Genomic DNA, 17,865 nt, shown 5'->3' with positions numbered 1-17,865 from the left:
CATGCTGGTATAACCTGGGTATCTTCTGTATATAATTATATATGTACAGCTGGTATAAGTTATACATCTTCTTGTATATAGAGATATGGAGCATGCTGGTATAACCTGGGTATCTTCTGTATATAATTATATATGTACAGCTGGTATAAGTTATACATCTTCTTGTATATAGAGATATGGAGCATGCTGGTATAACCTGGGTATCTCCTGTATATAATTATATATGTACAGCTGGTATAAGTTATACATCTTCTTGTATATAGTGATATGGAGCATGCTGGTATAACCTGGGTATCTTCTGTATATAATTATATATGTACAGCTGGTATAAGTTATACATCTTCCTGTATATAGTGATATGGATCATGCTGGTATAACCTGGGTATCTTCTGTATATAATTATATATGTACAGCTGGTATAAGTTATACATCTTCTTGTATATAGTGATATGGAGCATGCTGGTATAACCTGGGTATCTCCTGTATATAATTATATATGTACAGCTGGTATAAGTTATACATCTTCTTGTATACAGTGATATGAAGCATGCTGGTATAACCTGGGTATCTCCTGTATATAATTATATGTGTACATCTGGTATAAGTTATACATCTTCCTGTATACAGTGATATGGAGCATGCTGGTATAACCTGGGTATGTTCTGTATATAATTATATATGTACAGCTGGTATAAGTTATACATCTTCTTGTATATAGTGATATGGAGCATGCTGGTATAACCTGGGTATGTTCTGTATATAATTATATATGTACAGCTGGTATAAGTTATACATCTTCTTGTATAAAGTGATATGGAGCATGCTGGTATAACCTGGGTATATTCTGTATATAATTATATATGTACAGCTGGTATAAGTTATACATCTTCTTGTATATAGTGATATGGAGCATGCTGGTATAACCTGGGTATCTTCTGTATATAATTATATATGTACAGCTGGTATAAGTTATACATCTTCTTGTATATAGTGATATGCAGCATGCTGGTATAACCTGGGTATCTTCTGTATATAATTATATATGTGCAGCTGGTATAAGTTATACATCTTCTTGTATATAGTGATATGGAGCATGCTGGTATAACCTGGGTATATTCTGTATATAATTATATATGTACACTGGTATAAGTTATACATCTTCTTGTATATAGTGATATGGAGCATGCTGGTATAACCTGGGTATCTTCTGTATATAATTATATATGTACACTGGTATAAGTTATACATCTTCTTGTATATAGTGATATGGAGCATGCTGGTATAACCTGGGTATCTTCTGTATATAATTATATAGGTACAGCAGGTATAAGTTTTACATCTTCTTGTATATAGTGATATGGAGCATGCTGGTATAACCTGGGTATATTCTGTATATAATTATATATGTACAGCTGGTATAAGTTATACATCTTCTTGTATATAGTGATATGGAGCATGCTGGTATAACCTGGGTATCTTCTGTATATAATTATATATGTACAGCTGGTATAAGTTATATATCTTCTTGTATATAGTGATATGGAGCATGCTGGTATAACCTCGGTATCTTCTGTATATAATTATATATGTACAGCTGGTATAAGTTACACATCTTCTTGTATATAGTGATATGGAGCATGCTGGTATAACCTGGGTATCTTCTGTATATAATTATATATGTGCAGCTGGTATAAGTTATACATCTTCTTGTATATAGTGATATGGAACATGCTTGTATAACCTGGGCACCTTCTGTATATAATTATATATGTACACTGGTATAAGTTATACATCTTCTTGTATATAGTGATATGGAGCATGCTGGTATAACCTGGGTATCTCCTGTATATAATTATATATGTACAGCTGGTATAAGTTATACATCTTCCTGTATATAGTGATATGGAGCATGCTGGTATAACCTGGGTATCTTCTGTATATAATTATATATGTACGGCTGGTATAAGTTATACATCTTCTTGTATATAGTGATATGGAGCATGCTGGTATAACCTGGGCATCTTCTGTATATAATTATATATGTACGGCTGGTATAAGTTATACGTCTTCTTGTATATAGTGATATGGAGCATGCTGGTATAACCTGGGTATCTTCTGTATATAATTATATATGTACGGCTGGTATAAGTTATACATCTTCTTGTATATAGTGATATGGAGCATGCTGGTATAACCTGGGTATCTTCTGTATATAATTATATATGTACGGCTGGTATAAGTTATACATCTTCTTGTATATAGTGATATGGAGCATGCTGGTATAACCTGGGCATCTTCTGTATATAATTATATATGTACAGCTGGTATAAGTTATACATCTTCTTGTATATAGTGATATGGAGCATGCTGGTATAACCTGGGTATCTCCTGTATATAATTATATATGTACAGCTGGTATAAGTTATACATCTTCTTGTATATAGTGATATGGAGCATGCTGGTATAACCTGGGTATCTTCTGTATATAATTATATATGTACAGCTGGTATAAGTTATACATCTTCTTGTATATAGTGATATGGAGCATGCTGCTATAACCTGGGTATCTCCTGTATATAATTATATATGTACAGCTGGTATAAGTTATACATCTTCTTGTATATAGTGATATGGAGCATGCTGGTATAACCTGGGTATCTCCTGTATATAATTATATATGTACAGCTGGTATAAGTTATACATCTTCTTGTATATAGTGATATGGAGCATGCTGGTATAACCTGGGTATAGTCTGTATATAATTATATATGTACAGCTGATATAAGTTATACATCTTCTTGTATATAGTGATATGGAGCATGCTGGTATAACCTGGGTATCTTCTGTATATAATTATATATGTACAGCTGGTATAAGTTACACATCTTCTTGTATATAGTGATATGGAGCATGCTGGTATAACCTGGGTATCTTCTGTATATAATTATATATGTACAGCTGGTATAAGTTATACATCTTCTTGTATATAGTGATATGGAGCATGCTGGTATAACCTGGGTATCTTCTGTATATAATTATATATGTACAGCTGGTATAAGTTATACATCTTCTTGTATATAGTGATATGGAGCAATCTGGTATAACCTGGGTATCTTCTGTATATAATTATATATGTACAGCTGGTATAAGTTATACATCTTCTTGTATATAGTGATATGGAGCATGCTGGTATAACCTGGGTATCTCCTGTATATAATTATATATGTACAGCTGGTATAAGTTATACATCTTCTTGTATATAGTGATATGGAGCATGCTGGTATAACCTGGGTATCTTCTGTATATAATTATATATGTACAGCCGGTATAAGTTATACATCTTCTTGTATATAGTGATATGGAGCATGCTGGTATAACCTGGGTATATTCTGTATATAATTATATATGTGCAGCTGGTATAAGTTACACATCTTCTTGTATATAGTGATATGGAGCATGCTGGTATAACCTGGGTATCTTCTGTATATAATTATATATGTACAGCTGGTATAAGTTATACATCTTCTTGTATATAGTGATATGGAGCATGCTGGTATAACCTGGGTATCTCCTGTATATAATTATATATGTACAGCCGGTATAAGTTATATATCTTCTTGTATATAGTGATATGGAGCATGCTGGTATAACCTGGGTATCTCCTGTATATAATTATATATGTACAGCTGGTATAAGTTATACATCTTCTTGTATATAGTGATATGGAGCATGCTGGTATAACCTGGGTATCTTCTGTATATAATTATATATGTACAGCTGGTATAAGTTATACATCTTCTGTATATAGTGATATGGAGCATGCTGGTGTAACCTGGGTATCGTCTGTATATAATTATATATGTACAGCTGGTATAAGTTATACATCTTCTTGTATATAGTGATATGGAGCATGCTGGTATAACCTGGGTATCTTCTGTATATAATTATATATGTACAGCTGGTATAAGTTATACATCTTCTTGTATATAGTGATATGGAGCATGCTGCTATAACCTGGGTATCTCCTGTATATAATTATATATGTACAGCTGGTATAAGTTATATATCTTCTTGTATATAGTGATATGGAGCATGCTGGTATAACCTGGGTATCTTCTGTATATAATTATATATGTACAGCTGGTATAAGTTATATATCTTCTTGTATATAGTGATATGGAGCATGCTGCTATAACCTGGGTATCTCCTGTATATAATTATATATGTACAGCTGGTATAAGTTATATATCTTCTTGTATATAGTGATATGGAGCATGCTGGTATAACCTGGGTATATTCTGTATATAATTATATATGTACAGCTGGTATAAGTTATATATCTTCTTGTATATAGTGATATGGACTATTCCTGTATAACCTGAGCTTTTTCTGGTATATAATTATGTGTGAAATTATAATGAATTTAATTATTCATATTTACACATGCGCCCTTGAGTTTAATACTCGCTGTTTAGCAATAATATAATCGTGGTACATTTGATGGAGCTGTCAGCAGGGGGCGTATTCTTATTTTTTCTATGGAGCTCTATGATTTGTGTGTATGCCATTGATATTCTTGTTTTCCCTTATGGAATACACTTTAATCTTCTACCTCTTCTTCTGCAGGTTATTATCATGCCGGTGGATGAAGTGACAATGCTCCCGGTGTAGGAACCACGGTGACCTTTGGGATTGCCCATTTCTGAGAGAATGCTGGGATTCTGCAGGGGGAGAAGGAAGTTCCTGGCAGCGTCTCTCACTCTCCTTTTTGTTCCGGCCGTCACCTGGATCTATCTGTTCACTGGACACTTTGACGGTATGTAAAATATTGAAATAATATCTAAGTGGTTGTTATTTCAAATTGTTGGCCAACCCATATTCTGACTGGAGGTCTGATGCCACCAAACCAAATGATAGTACCTTAAATAATAACACCATACAGTACCAAATATCAATATTATACAGTAATACTGCCATATAATGTTTTCATAATACTAATATTACAGTGAATATACAACAGTGCCATACAGTGCTCACATAATGCTGTCATATAGTATCAATATGAGACTTGCATGAAAAAAACATCTCACAATAAACACAGTGCCATACAATGCCATACGGTGCCAACATACTACTGCCATATAGTATCAACATAAGACTTACATAAAATGAACTCCGAACAAAGAACATGCAATAGTGCCCACATACTACTGCCATATAGTGCCCACATACTACTGCCATATAGTGTCTACATAAGACTTACATAAAATGAACTCCGAACAAAGAACATGCAATAGTGCCCACATACTACTGCCATACAGTGCCCACATACTACTGCCATATAGTATCAACATAAGACTTACATAAAATGAACTCCGAACAAAGAACATGCAATAGTGCCCACATACTACTGCCATACAGTGCCCACATACTACTGCCATATAGTGTCTACATAAGACTTACATAAAATGAACTCCGAACAAAGAACATGCACTAGTGCCCACATACTACTGCCATATAGTATCAACATAATACTTACATAGAATGAACACTGAACAAAGAACGTGCAATAGTTCCATATAGTGCCAACATACTACTGCCATATAGTGTCTACATAAGACTTATATAGAATGAACACCGAACAAAGAACACACAATAGTGCCATGCAGTGCCAACATACTACTGTCATATAGTGTCTACATAGGACTTACAGTATATAAAATGAGAATCTAACAATGAACATACAACAGTGCCATAAAGTGCCCACATACTACTGCCATATAGTGTCTACATAAAACCTATATAAAATGATCATCTAACAATGAACAGTGCCATACAGTATCCATAGAACAGTGTCTTAAAGTGCACACATAATACTTCTATACAGTACCTACATAATATTGTCAAACAGTACAAGCAAAACACTACACTACACACAAAGGATATATAGAATTTTACAACCACATTTTTATTGCTACAGTTCATCTAAAATAAAATGCTATGGCTTTTTGCTATTAGTCTTTATCGGAAAAAATAACCACAATCTCCTACTGTTTTGTGTATACAGCTCCTAAGCAGACCTATCTGTCTCCATAGTTACAGACTACAAACTAATTATGTGTAGTCTGACCCTGTAGTCTTGTGTTACTCCCTCCAATCAGCCTCCTTTTCTAATGTCTGTAGGTTAGAAAGAAGCAGGGGGCAGAAGGCTCACACATCACTAAAGGATAAAACAGCACACGGAGACACATAGATCTGCATGGCAGCTGTATACACAAAACGGTAGACTGCAAGACTGCTGAATTTTTTATTTAAGAAAAAAAAATGGTGGTGAAAGAGAGCAAAGGCATTAAATGAGCACATAAAATCTCATCGTAACATAGACTAACAACACATTTTATTAGAACGGTTCATTCTGGACAGAAAACTGCCGGCAGGCATCAGTCATTTCGTAAAAATTGGTGTCTTCATGTTTCTGGGTGTGGAAATGGAGTATATTTTGATCCTATTATCAGAAGCTCACAGATTGCTTCCCGTTTGTTTCATCTATCTCCATTCCAGGGGATCGATCATAGTTGTCACGCGTTTCGCACATGCGGTGGAACCAAATCTAAAAAAATAAAATAAAAAAGATAAAATAGAAGACGTCTTGGTTATAAGAGTGCTGTCTGCTTTATATATCAGGATAAGGAGGCGATGGTGTAATTAGGGTCGGAGCCGGGCATCGAGGATTTTGTCATTATCTTCCTCTGACTTCTGCTGATTTTCTGCGGCTGATTTCTTTATTTTTTTTTCTACGCGGTAATAAGAGGCTGGGGAAAGGGGTGTTCTTACTTTCTGTCTGTATTGTTGACATAGAATATCTTAAATTTCTCCCTAAAGTCTGGAGTCGTTTTCGTCTACCGGCAAACTGTAAAAAAATCTATTCAGCCATTTCTGAGGCGGCTGGGTGGCAACCAATAAAGCCGCCGTCCTGAAATGTGGAACAAGGCGATCTATCGCTGGTGGGAGCTTAAAGGGATTGTCCAATCTGGCAACCACGAGAGTCCACCAGAGTCGGAGACACTCTTTACATCCGTTCTGGCTAATAGAGGGAGCGGTCCCGAGTCTATGACGTCCATATGAGATGAGAGGGTCAACCGCTTTATATGGAAGCCATATTCTTTGTCTGAAATCTCTGGACCATTGACATATTTACCAACATTTGAATCCCAAAAGGGTTGACTCAACTGGTCAACCTCTTTCCATATGCCCTATTAGGGTATATGGACATCATAAAGAGCATTCCCCCCACTCAAGACCCTCCACCTATTAGCCAAAGTTATGTTACAGTACAGTGATAATGCACAAAGTAACATCTCAGTACTGGGATAATGCACAAAGTGACATCACAGTAATGGGATAATGCACAACTTGACATCACAGTAATGGGATAATGCACAACGTGACATCACAGTACGGGATAATGCACAAAGTGACATCACAGTACTGGGATATTGCGCAAAGTGACATCACAGTACTGGGATAATGCACAAAGTGACATCACAGTACTGGGATAATGCACAAAGGGACATCACAGTACTGGGATAATGCACAAAGTGACATCACAGCACTTAGATAATTCATACAGTGATGTGATATCAAAAACATAATACACCATTTAATGTCATAGTAAAGGGATAATGAATAAAATTACAGGACAGGAATCATGCACAGAGTGATGTCATAATAGTGAGATAATACACTCAGTGAGGTCACGGTACAGGGATAATATACTATGTGAAGTTAAAACACAGGTCTGTGATGCCACAGTACAAGGTTGATGCACAAAGTGAGGTCAAAGTGCAAGAAGAATGCACCAAGTGATGTCAAAGTACAGCGATAATTCACACCATGATATTATAGCACAAAAATGGTCACAGTGTGCACCGTGACATCACAGCATAGGCAAAAGTCATAATGATGTCACATGCAGGTCAAATGGACACATGATGTCACAATACCGGGATAATGCAAATAAGCAGCTGCTATCCTCCTACCCTGGTAGATACACCTATAGTATTAAATCACTAGACCACCCTAGACCCCCAGGGATATTACAGCAATCGTATCACTAACCACTAACCCACCCTATACAAAAATGTGTGATGTAGTCCATGTAAAAAGTTGTCAAAGTGGATATAATCGGGGGCGGAGGAGGGAAATTTGCACTTGGAAACCTGCGCCAGGTTAATAATTACAACGGATGTGTCTTTCGATGACCCTGCTACTAGTTATTTTAGATATTAAGTGTTGCCGGGTGCCAATAGCAAAGATGTTCTGTAATTATGGACTTAATGCAGTGTTATAATGTCAGCACTTACTCTACCAAGGAAGAAACCGAGGCCGGGGTACACCCACCGAGACCCCCTCATTTGTAACGAGTGCTATTTGCTTGTACCCTGCTGTCATTATGAGCATGGAGACTCAAACATTCAATTAAGCCTGTACTTAGATGTAGAATTTAATGGCTACAAACCCCATAATTTTATGATATGTAGCAGAGGCGTAGCTGTTTAAGCCATTAGGGTGTAAGCGGTTTTTATAACTGTGTATACTTCATAATGGTTCTTTAAGTGAGTTATTTTAATACGATAAGTCCAGTAAAACGCGTTGTTAATGTGAAGAACACAGATTTTAAACGAGGTTTATTTATTTTTCGGCGCCATAAAGTCGTCCTTGACGTAGGCAGCAATAGCATGACCTACCAGTTTAGAAGTTAATGGGGTGTAGAATCAATCTACTCGCTGCCCTGTATAATTAATGTAATTTCGAGGTGGGTCAAAGGCAAAATACAACTTTGTTTTCTACTTTTCAAGGACTGTTGAATGATGTTTTCCAAGACTAAATGTCTCAACATTTCCAAGGGAAAATCCATGGTTGGACACTTGAAGAGGGAGGAGCTTAAAGGGGAAATCCACTTTACGAGGGTTGTCTAATATAAGCAAACTATTTCCATGTACCCTACAAGAGCAATTGTGGGTTGTCTCCCAATCAGGACCTTGTCTATTGGCCAGAGATTAGAGCTTCTGGAGGACCCAACATTTTATTGAAATTTACAGAAAATCATTGATTTCAGTGGGTGCTTCTCCTGGCAATTAATTAGTAGTGGGACCCCGTGCCCTCAACTTATAGCCAGGAGACCTGCTCAGTGAAATGGGCTTTAACAAATCGTACATAGATGAACAGGGCCCTTCATGAATTCTGCACTTCTTGGGGACTCTTTGACAAGATATAACATGGGGGAATATCCCTTTAATAAGAAGGTGGGCCATGATCTTCTAACTACGGTGTATAGGTAGATCAGGTGTGGTTTCATCTCATCATGGTTTCGACATCTCTACTATTATCATTTTAATGCACCTTTAGGTCAAGTCCTGGTGACCATATGAATAATGTTTCTCAAGAAGTCCTGAATCCTTCTTGGGTCTTCAAGTTTCTTAATGGGGTGGTCTCATAATTTCTGAGATTATCTTCATCCATCGTGTTGCTGGGTGTCCTCCTTTGGTCATAATTATATTTTCCAATGAGTTGTGACTTCTAAATTTCTCCATCTCCATGTATCTCCTACATTGGACTCGATTTGGTCAAGAATCCAAGTTCTTGCTGTCCTTGACATTCACAAGGCACCTAAAAGTCTTCACCCTCTCTGATTGTTGTAACCAAAACTTCAAGTAAAGATGGAGGCTACCACCATCAGACCTGAAGATGTCCACCTCTCGGTTGCCTCTCGTAAAAACTACAGTATAGTATATGGGCAAAAGTATGTGAATTCTTGACCACAAACACCTATATGAGCTGTTGGACATCCAATTTCGAAGCCATGGGCGTTAATATGAAGTTGGGCCCCCTTTTCCCCTTTTGCGACTATTACAGCCCCCACTCATCTAGGAAGACTTTCTACAAGTTGTTTTGGCATCTGTGAGAATATGTGCCCATTCAGCCAGTAGAGCCTTTGTGGGATCTGGCGCTAATGTTGGGGGAGAAGGTCTGGCTCAAAAATCAGCATTCCAATTTATCCCAAAGGCATTTGATGAGGTTGGGGTCAGCACTTTGTGCAGCCACTTGAGTTCTTGCACACCAAACTCCTCGCCCCATGTCTTTACAGCGCTCGCTGTGTGCACAGGGGCACGGTCATGCTGGAAGAGGAAAAGGCCGATCCTCAAACTGGTACTGCAAAGTTGGAAGCTACAATTGTGCAAGATGTCTTTGTATGATGCAGCATTAACATTACCCCTCAATGGAAATAAGGGGTCAAACCCTGAAAAACACTCCAACCATTACCCCATCTCCTCCAAATATTACAGTGGGCACTAAGCATTCCAGTAGGTAGCGTTCACCTGGCATCCACCAAACCCAGATTCCTCCATCAGGACGTGATTCCTTACTCCAGATAACACGCTGCTCCAGAGTCCTATAATGATGTGCTTTACACCACGCCAGCCGCCGCTTGGCATTGTGCTTTCTGATCTCAGGCTTGTGTGCAGTGGCTATGGAAACCCATTTCATGAAGCTCCGGACGCACAGTTCTGGTGACACTTCTAGAGGCAGTGTGGATCTCTGTAGTGAGTAATACAACAGAGAATAGGCAACTTTTACGGCCCACGCGCATCAGCATCCGGCGGCCCCGCTCTGTCAGTTTCATGGCTGAGCTGTTGTTACTACTAGATGCTTCCATTTTGCAATAAGACCACTTACAGGTGACCGGGGCAGATCTAGCAGATAATAATTACACTTACAGATGACCGGGGCAGATCTAGCAGATAATAATGACACTTACAGGTAACCAGGGCAGATCTATCAGATAATAATAACACTTACAGATGACCGTGGCAGATCTAGCAGATAATAATAACACTTACAGGTGACCGGGGCAGATCTAGCAGACAATGCTAACACTTACAGGTGACCGGGGCAGATCTAGCAGACAATACTAAATCTTACAGGTGACCGGGGCAGATCTAGCAGATTAGAAATTTCACAACATGACTTGTGGCAGAGGGGGCATTCTGTGGCAGTGCCAAATCACTGAGCTCTTCAGTACGACCCATATCACTAGCAATGTTGGTCTATGGAGATTGTTTGACTGTGTGCTTGATTTTATGCACCTGTTTGCAATGGATGCGGCTGAAACACCTGAACTCAATAATTAGGAGAATCGTTAAAATACTTTGGCCATATAGTGTATATCTAAATTTTAGAAAAACTGTGATGTGCCTTGCGTATTATTATTTTATTTACAATAGTAGACACTTCTTTGCTTCTCATTTTCCGGAGCGCTGTCTGTACACGTCCAGATCTTCAGAGATGGAGAACAGCGCTAGTTATGATAAAAGCACATACAGCTCAAGTTGTTTGTAATCCACAGTATCCTGGGGACTTTATTCTGCAGAAATATCCTAACAGGAATCCCTCACTGCTAGACTCCATCAGGCGTCCTGCGGCGCTCCCGTTATACGGCGATACTGGGCTGTAGCTTTCGTCTTATGTCCCGGTCTGCAGATTCTTATTTTTTTTGTAATAAATAAGAGAAAAGTAGACTGAAAAAGTAATAGAAATATTGTTTTTTTTTCTTATCTCTATCTGAATATCATGTCACCCAAAAATACCATGGGTCAACCAAACACCCCATTTCTGAATCATGGATAAAATTACCCATCGAAACTCACAGGACATATTTATCGATTCTGCATTAACTAACAGACCAACAAGAGGAGTATCAAAGTGGAGTAAAGGAAAAAATATCTATTGATACTGGTATAAGTACAGGCTTAAAAGAAAGTGGAACTGCCATGGGGTCCATACGCAGCCCATAATTATTGACAGTTTGTCAGAAATACGAAAAAAGGATCCGAATATTTTCTAATGTTGTTTTTTTCGGATGCTGATGGCAAATGGTTCTGAATGTTTGGGTAGTTCGTTTTCATTTCCTTTGTAACAATTAACTTTATATTTATTGTAGATGGTAATTGTATTTATTTATAGATATTATTTGTGTGGAGATAGATGGTTACCTGTCAAGTAAGATTGTGTATCACTGCATGAGTCTCACTTGACTGCTCTGCCTAATGATCTTTTATCTATCTATCTATCTATCTATCTATCTATCTATCTATCTATCTATCTATCTATCTATCTATCTATCTATCTATCTATCTATCTATCTTTTGTGTGAATATACCCTTTAACAGAATGTCTTCTACTTCTCGATACACAGTTCAAAGACTCAAATGTGAATTAATGTCATTGTGACAGGTACATTCTTATTGTAAATTTCGGCTTGTTCTCCATTGGTGGCACTTGATTTCCCGCCATGTCTTGTACATATTGACTGAAGTCCTGCCGATCCTCTGAACCTGCCGATCCTGTTCACTGTGGAGCCCTCCCGCCTGACAGCCTGACACTGCACATTTGCTCATGCTGGGACTCTGCTGCTCGTACACAATCTTACTTGACTGTTATTGGCTCCAACAGATGTTTCCAACTGTATAAGAATTACCTTCTCCAAATGTTTTCTACACAAGTATCTGGATAAACAGAAATCTGTCCAAACTGCGGATCTCCGTGGATTAATCAGGAACAAGGTTTTTTCTTTGTCTTTTTTAAAACATAATGCAAATTTTAGAAATATATTTTTCTAAGTTTGTATTTATCTATTTTACTATCGATCTATCTACTGTCATGCCCATGGCCGCGGGCCGTCAGGCTCACTCACCTCCTGACAGCCGCAGCCATGGATCTGCGAGTGCTGGTCCCAGCCTCCTCCTCAGGAGACACCAGTCTCCGCTTACCTCGGCCGGGTCCCGTAGGGTGGGCGCGCACGCTCGTGCCCGCTCTTAAAGGGCCAGCGCACGCACCTGAGTTAAAGTCATCAAAATTAGCACATGAGCACCCTGGACTATAAGAGGGGCCCAGCCCCTTCCTGCCTTGCCTGAGCCTTGTTGTCTTACCTTGTCTAAGCAAATGGTCTCCTAGTGTTTCCAAGTTCCCAGTGTTCCGTTCCTGCTACCTGTAACCTGTATCCCGTGCTATCCTGGTCAAGAGCCGTTTTGAGCTGAAGTCGGGCTGTGCTGTATTCCATGCCTGGCGCCTGCCTGCTGCCTAGTCCCAGCCGAGCCTGCCTTACTACTGTCCGAGCTACGACAGGTACCCTATACGAACTATAGACTGTTACCTGTGACCTGTTGGCCAGCTGCCATACTGTCAAGGCGGTACGTCCCAGTGGGTCCACGTACCCTACGTGACATCTATCTATCTATCTATCTCATATCTATCTATCTATCTATCTATCTATCTATCTATCTATCTATCTCATATCTATCTATCTCATATCTATCTATCTATCTATCTATCTATCTATCTATCTATCTATCTCATATCTATCTATCTATCTATCTATCTATCTATCTATCTATCTCATATCTATCTATCTATCCTCTGTGTTGGATTTACTATTTTGGACTCTTGTAGAGCTGGGGATACGACCTTTGGAAACAGAAGGGGGGGGGGGCAAAGGTAGTTTTTGACTAGGCTCCTTGACCCCCGGTTACATAATGGGTTAATGTTTTATTTTGATGCTATGGCGATGATTGTCGCTTATTATTCTCTTTCTTGCCTTCCTTCAATTCCCAACGCTTTTCTTTTAAAAATGTCCTTGACATGGAGCCCTGGATTTCTGCACTAATCAATATTTTATATGATCTTAGAGGAAGAGAATATTTTCATTTGTGCACCCGGGGGAAATGCTTGGTCAGCAATCGTCTGTCCTCCTCCGGCCGTCACTGGTGAGGAATAAGAGGAAGCGGCGAACTCTGCTCCTTATTGGAGTGTCGATCATGACTGATTATACTTCGTAGCTCTGCAGCGGCGGATCTATGAATTCCCCACTGGCTTAATTATATCCTTCCTATTATACCGGACGGCACGTTGGATTCGTTTGACATTCTGTAGCATTAATACCCATAAATCCTTAACTATTTATTAAATAGGTCGAACTGTCCAAACCCTCTTCTTGTTTAAGTGGTACTGTGCCACCTGTCCAAACTTCTGTGCTCATAAATCCCCTGCATAGACCTAGAATGAAATGATAAAATCCTGGCTACCTCCAGTCACCACTAGGGGGAGCTCAAGAGCGTACTGCATATTGTTTATATATTGAACCCTATGATGAAACAGTATACAGTAAGCTCTTAAGCTCCCCCTTGTGGTTGATGCAGTTATTCAGAATTTTCTCTTTTATCTTCAAGATATTTTTTGTTTAAAGGGGTTGTCCAGGATTAGGAAAAAATTTCTGCTTTCTTCCAAAAACAGCGCCACACCAATAAACAGGTGTGGGGCTACTTTTAGTTTCACAGCAGCTTGGGAGACAGCTTTGGGAACTAAGCTCATGATTCGGCCACTGATTTTGATTATTTGCGTCGTTCAGAGCCTGGTCCCTGCAAAGTCTCGGCTTTGCAACTTTTTGAATGTTTTTTGGCACGCCGGCCATGATGGGAGTTGTGATTTTACAGCAGCTGGAGGGCCACACATTGTAAACAAGGTTCTAAGGTCATGATTGTGCCACTGATCCTATTTAGGGTCGGGCTCCGGGCCCTGCAAAGCTTTTTTTTTGCAACTTTTTGAATGTTTTTTTTGTCTGTCGTGTCATGATGGGAGTTATAGTTTCACAACAGGCCACAGATTTTTACAACACTGCTCTAAGGTCATGATTGTGCCAATAATTTGAAATATTGTAGTTGGTCTAGTTTTTACTTTGCAACTTTTTGGAAAAAAAAAATCATTTGTCAGAGCATGGTGGGAGTTGTAGTTTTACAACAGGTGGAGGCCACACATATTGAAAACAACGTTCTAAGCTCATTCTTGGGCCATTGATCTTATTTCGGGTCAGTTTTTGGACCCTGCCTTGTTTTTGATTTGCAACTTTTTGAATTTTTTTTTTCGTTATTCGTTATTTATAACAAAACCCCCACACCATATGGTTCTAAATGATAAGTCTGATAATGGATCCCTGTGTAGACATGTCCCAGGGCTCTTCCTATGTACAGAACATTGATTATACAGCGGAGCATGTAAACCTCCGGTCAGGACTGACTCGGGTTGACAGCCGTGTTGCGGAGCTTACACCTCAGCGATTCCATAGTAATAGCATAGATTAAGCGCTCTCCGCTCGTCAGAGAAAAGATATTAATCTTCATCAGGACGGATGAAAAGTTTAATTTTCCGCTCATCTCTCCGGCTAAGCCGCAGTAGCTGTCGGCAGGAGGTCGGTTAATCTGTCGCTGCAGACACCGTGCCAAGCAGCCCGCTCTGGCCTGACGTAGCTGCATTGAGAAAGATCTCTGTCATTGGGAGGGGGAGGGGGCGACTGAGCGCGGCTCAGGACTGAAAGGCAGGACGTGATTGAATGACTGACATAGAGGTAATAATATTATTTGTTTGCGCAGAGCGCTCCGCACCATTAACATGCACGCGGTCTATTAAAGCCGTGTCTTCCCGCAGAACGCAGCGCTGAAGGTTGTACCGCAAGCAAACACGGTCGGGTAGAAAACATTTTTTTTACATTTTTGGAGAAAACTGCTCACCAGGAAATGGAAATACAAATTTAATATCGTGATGTCAGACGTTTGCCGACAGCAAATGGGTTGAATCAATTAAAAGGAATCTATTACCGGGACTGGTCCCTTTAAATTTTGGTGCCTTACTGATTACTTCCACTATAAAGCCTCTTCTATCTGCGATCCCTCGATCACATGATCCACCTCGCATCCTCGGGAAAAAAAACATTTAATCAACCTAAAGGGACGTGGAGACTTTTGCAACCGTTTCTTTATTGCTCCAGTGTTTCTAAAATGAAAAATAAAGCAATTTTCCAAATAATCTGGTTTAAAAATCCCCTACCGTTTTGTGTATGCAGCTCCTATGCAGATTTATGTGCCTCTGTAGATTACCAATAAGAGGTACAGAGGGAGTGAAGTGACGCATGACTGCAGGATCAGACTTCACAGATTTGTTCGTAGTCTGTAGGACACATAGGTCTGAGTAGGTGCTGCATACCAAAAACGATAGGAGATTTTTAATCAAGATTATGTGCAGGTTGCTTAATTTTTTTTTAATTTTAGCTGTATTGACACAATTAGTCCTGTTTAAAAATCTGCTACCGTTTTGTGTATGCAGCTCCTATGCTGACTTATGTGTCTCTGTAGATTATCAATAAGAGGTGCAATGGGAGTGAAGTAACACATGACTGCAGGATCGGACTAGACACAGGGTTTGGTCGTAGTCTGTAGGACACATAGGTCTGCGTTGGTGCTGTATACCAAAAACGATAAGCAATTTTTTTTAATCAAGATTGCTTCATTTTTTTTATTTTAGATGTATTGAAGCAATAAATAAGTGGTTGCAAAAGTCTTCATACCCTTTAACGGTGGTAATCGTGATTTAAAAGTCCGTTATTGATTATTGCCGTCTCATTGTGAAGGTCAGTACACCCCTTGTATGGATGTTTGGATCAGTAAAGGGTTAAGGAAATTGTTGTGGTCTCCAGCAGGGTATAGTGATGGGGGCAGAGAACAGCAGAATAAATGGCTCATCCAATCAGTGAGCGGTTCATACGTCTGTGATACATTGTAACAATATATAAGGATGTTCATGCGTCAGACTCTCCTCTCTTTGTGATGGCTCAATATCTTCTCTATCGGGGGAGGAGGGGGCTTCCAAGTCTCCTCCGTCCAAGAAGTTCGGGTGACTCATTTGTATTGAGTTTTCCTAACTTGAAATTCTCAAGTAATTATCTACAACTAGGAGAAAGGATCAATAGCAATAGCCGCCTTAAAGGGGAAGTCTGTAATAAGAAAAACTCCTTATTATGTGCCCTAATAGGATGTGCCAGGCAAATTAAAGGGGCTGGGGGTATCCCATGGGCATCAGGTCCAGCTTCTGAAGAGTCTGATCCAATGGATGTGACGGACGCCCATTGAGAGCAATGGACAGCCCTACAGATTCAGCAGCGAGACCCCATGTGAGAAATATAACGTTAGGAATGACCTAATATAGACAATCCCTTTAAGTGTATGTCCCTGATTAACCAGCCAATCAAAGACACCAAATTTGTCATTAGAATAGGGCATCTTATAGTGAATGTCAAACCTCAACCACTATTTTGTTTTATTATTTTTAGTCTAAATAGTTCCAAAATTCCTTGCTGATTAATTTCTTAATAAATCTTTATGACATTTTTTCTGAAACAGAGCACCAAATCCCCTGAACATACATAGAGTTACATGAAAAAATCGTATTGCCTGCATCCACCACTAGGAGGAGCTGTGGAGCTTACTGCATACTGATTTATCATTGAACTCAATAATAAAACAGTATGCAGTAAGCTCCTGAGCTCCCTCTAGTGGTGACTGCAGGTAGCTGAAATGTTATGTTTTAATTACTTTGCAGGGGATTTGGAGCTTTGTATCAGAAAAAAATCTAAGATAAATTAAGACATGAATCACCAAATTAAGAAGATACTGATTAACCAGTTCAATTTTTCTTACTAAACGCCTCCCCAAGTGTCAAGTAAATAGCCCACCTCATGACCCCTCATGGCCATTAAGTAGCACTGAGAAGGTTTATGTGTGAGATCCTAAACATTACTAGTACCTTAGTTTACTGAAACTATACTGATCATGCGTTACATCATACTCTAATCACATCCAAAGCTGCATCTACAGCAATAATGCTGACTAATACCTGAAATCTGTCAACTCTATGCTGACAGACACACCCCTAACAGTTCCCTATATTGTTCTCTATGCTTATAAACACTGAAACAGCAGC

At 39.0% G+C, this 17,865-nt stretch overlaps 2 protein-coding genes across 6 annotated transcripts in view; one reads left to right on the top strand and one right to left on the bottom strand.

The window, feature by feature from the left end:
- Positions 1–17,865, top strand: part of LARGE1 (LARGE xylosyl- and glucuronyltransferase 1) — a 394,217-nt gene that overhangs the window by 117,407 nt on the left and 258,945 nt on the right. Inside the window, exon 2 of the mRNA XM_075855826.1 lies at positions 4,627–4,816. Coding sequence (XP_075711941.1) covers positions 4,711–4,816 — 106 coding nt within the window. The 5' untranslated portion in view covers positions 4,627–4,710. The remainder of the gene's footprint in view (positions 1–4,626; positions 4,817–17,865) is intronic.
- LOC142748662 (E3 ubiquitin/ISG15 ligase TRIM25-like) overlaps positions 4,952–17,865 on the bottom strand; it is a 232,115-nt gene continuing 219,201 nt past the window's right edge. For 2 of the 5 annotated variants that reach the window (XR_012882282.1, XR_012882279.1), the window contains one exon: positions 6,540–6,610. Coding sequence is in view for 1 of the 5 variants with exons in the window: in XM_075855828.1 (XP_075711943.1) it covers positions 6,512–6,610 (99 nt within the window). In the remaining 4 variants the exon portion in view is untranslated. Of the gene's footprint in view, positions 6,611–17,865 lie in introns of all 5 variants that reach the window. The other 3 variants (XM_075855828.1, XR_012882280.1, XR_012882281.1) reach the window with 3 other exon arrangements.

Source organism: Rhinoderma darwinii, chromosome 3 (assembly GCF_050947455.1).
Source record: "Rhinoderma darwinii isolate aRhiDar2 chromosome 3, aRhiDar2.hap1, whole genome shotgun sequence".
In the NCBI taxonomy this organism is placed as follows: Eukaryota; Metazoa; Chordata; class Amphibia; order Anura; family Rhinodermatidae; genus Rhinoderma; species Rhinoderma darwinii.
Note: the sequence above shows the minus strand (reverse complement) of the source record. Positions and strands in the feature narration are given on the sequence as shown.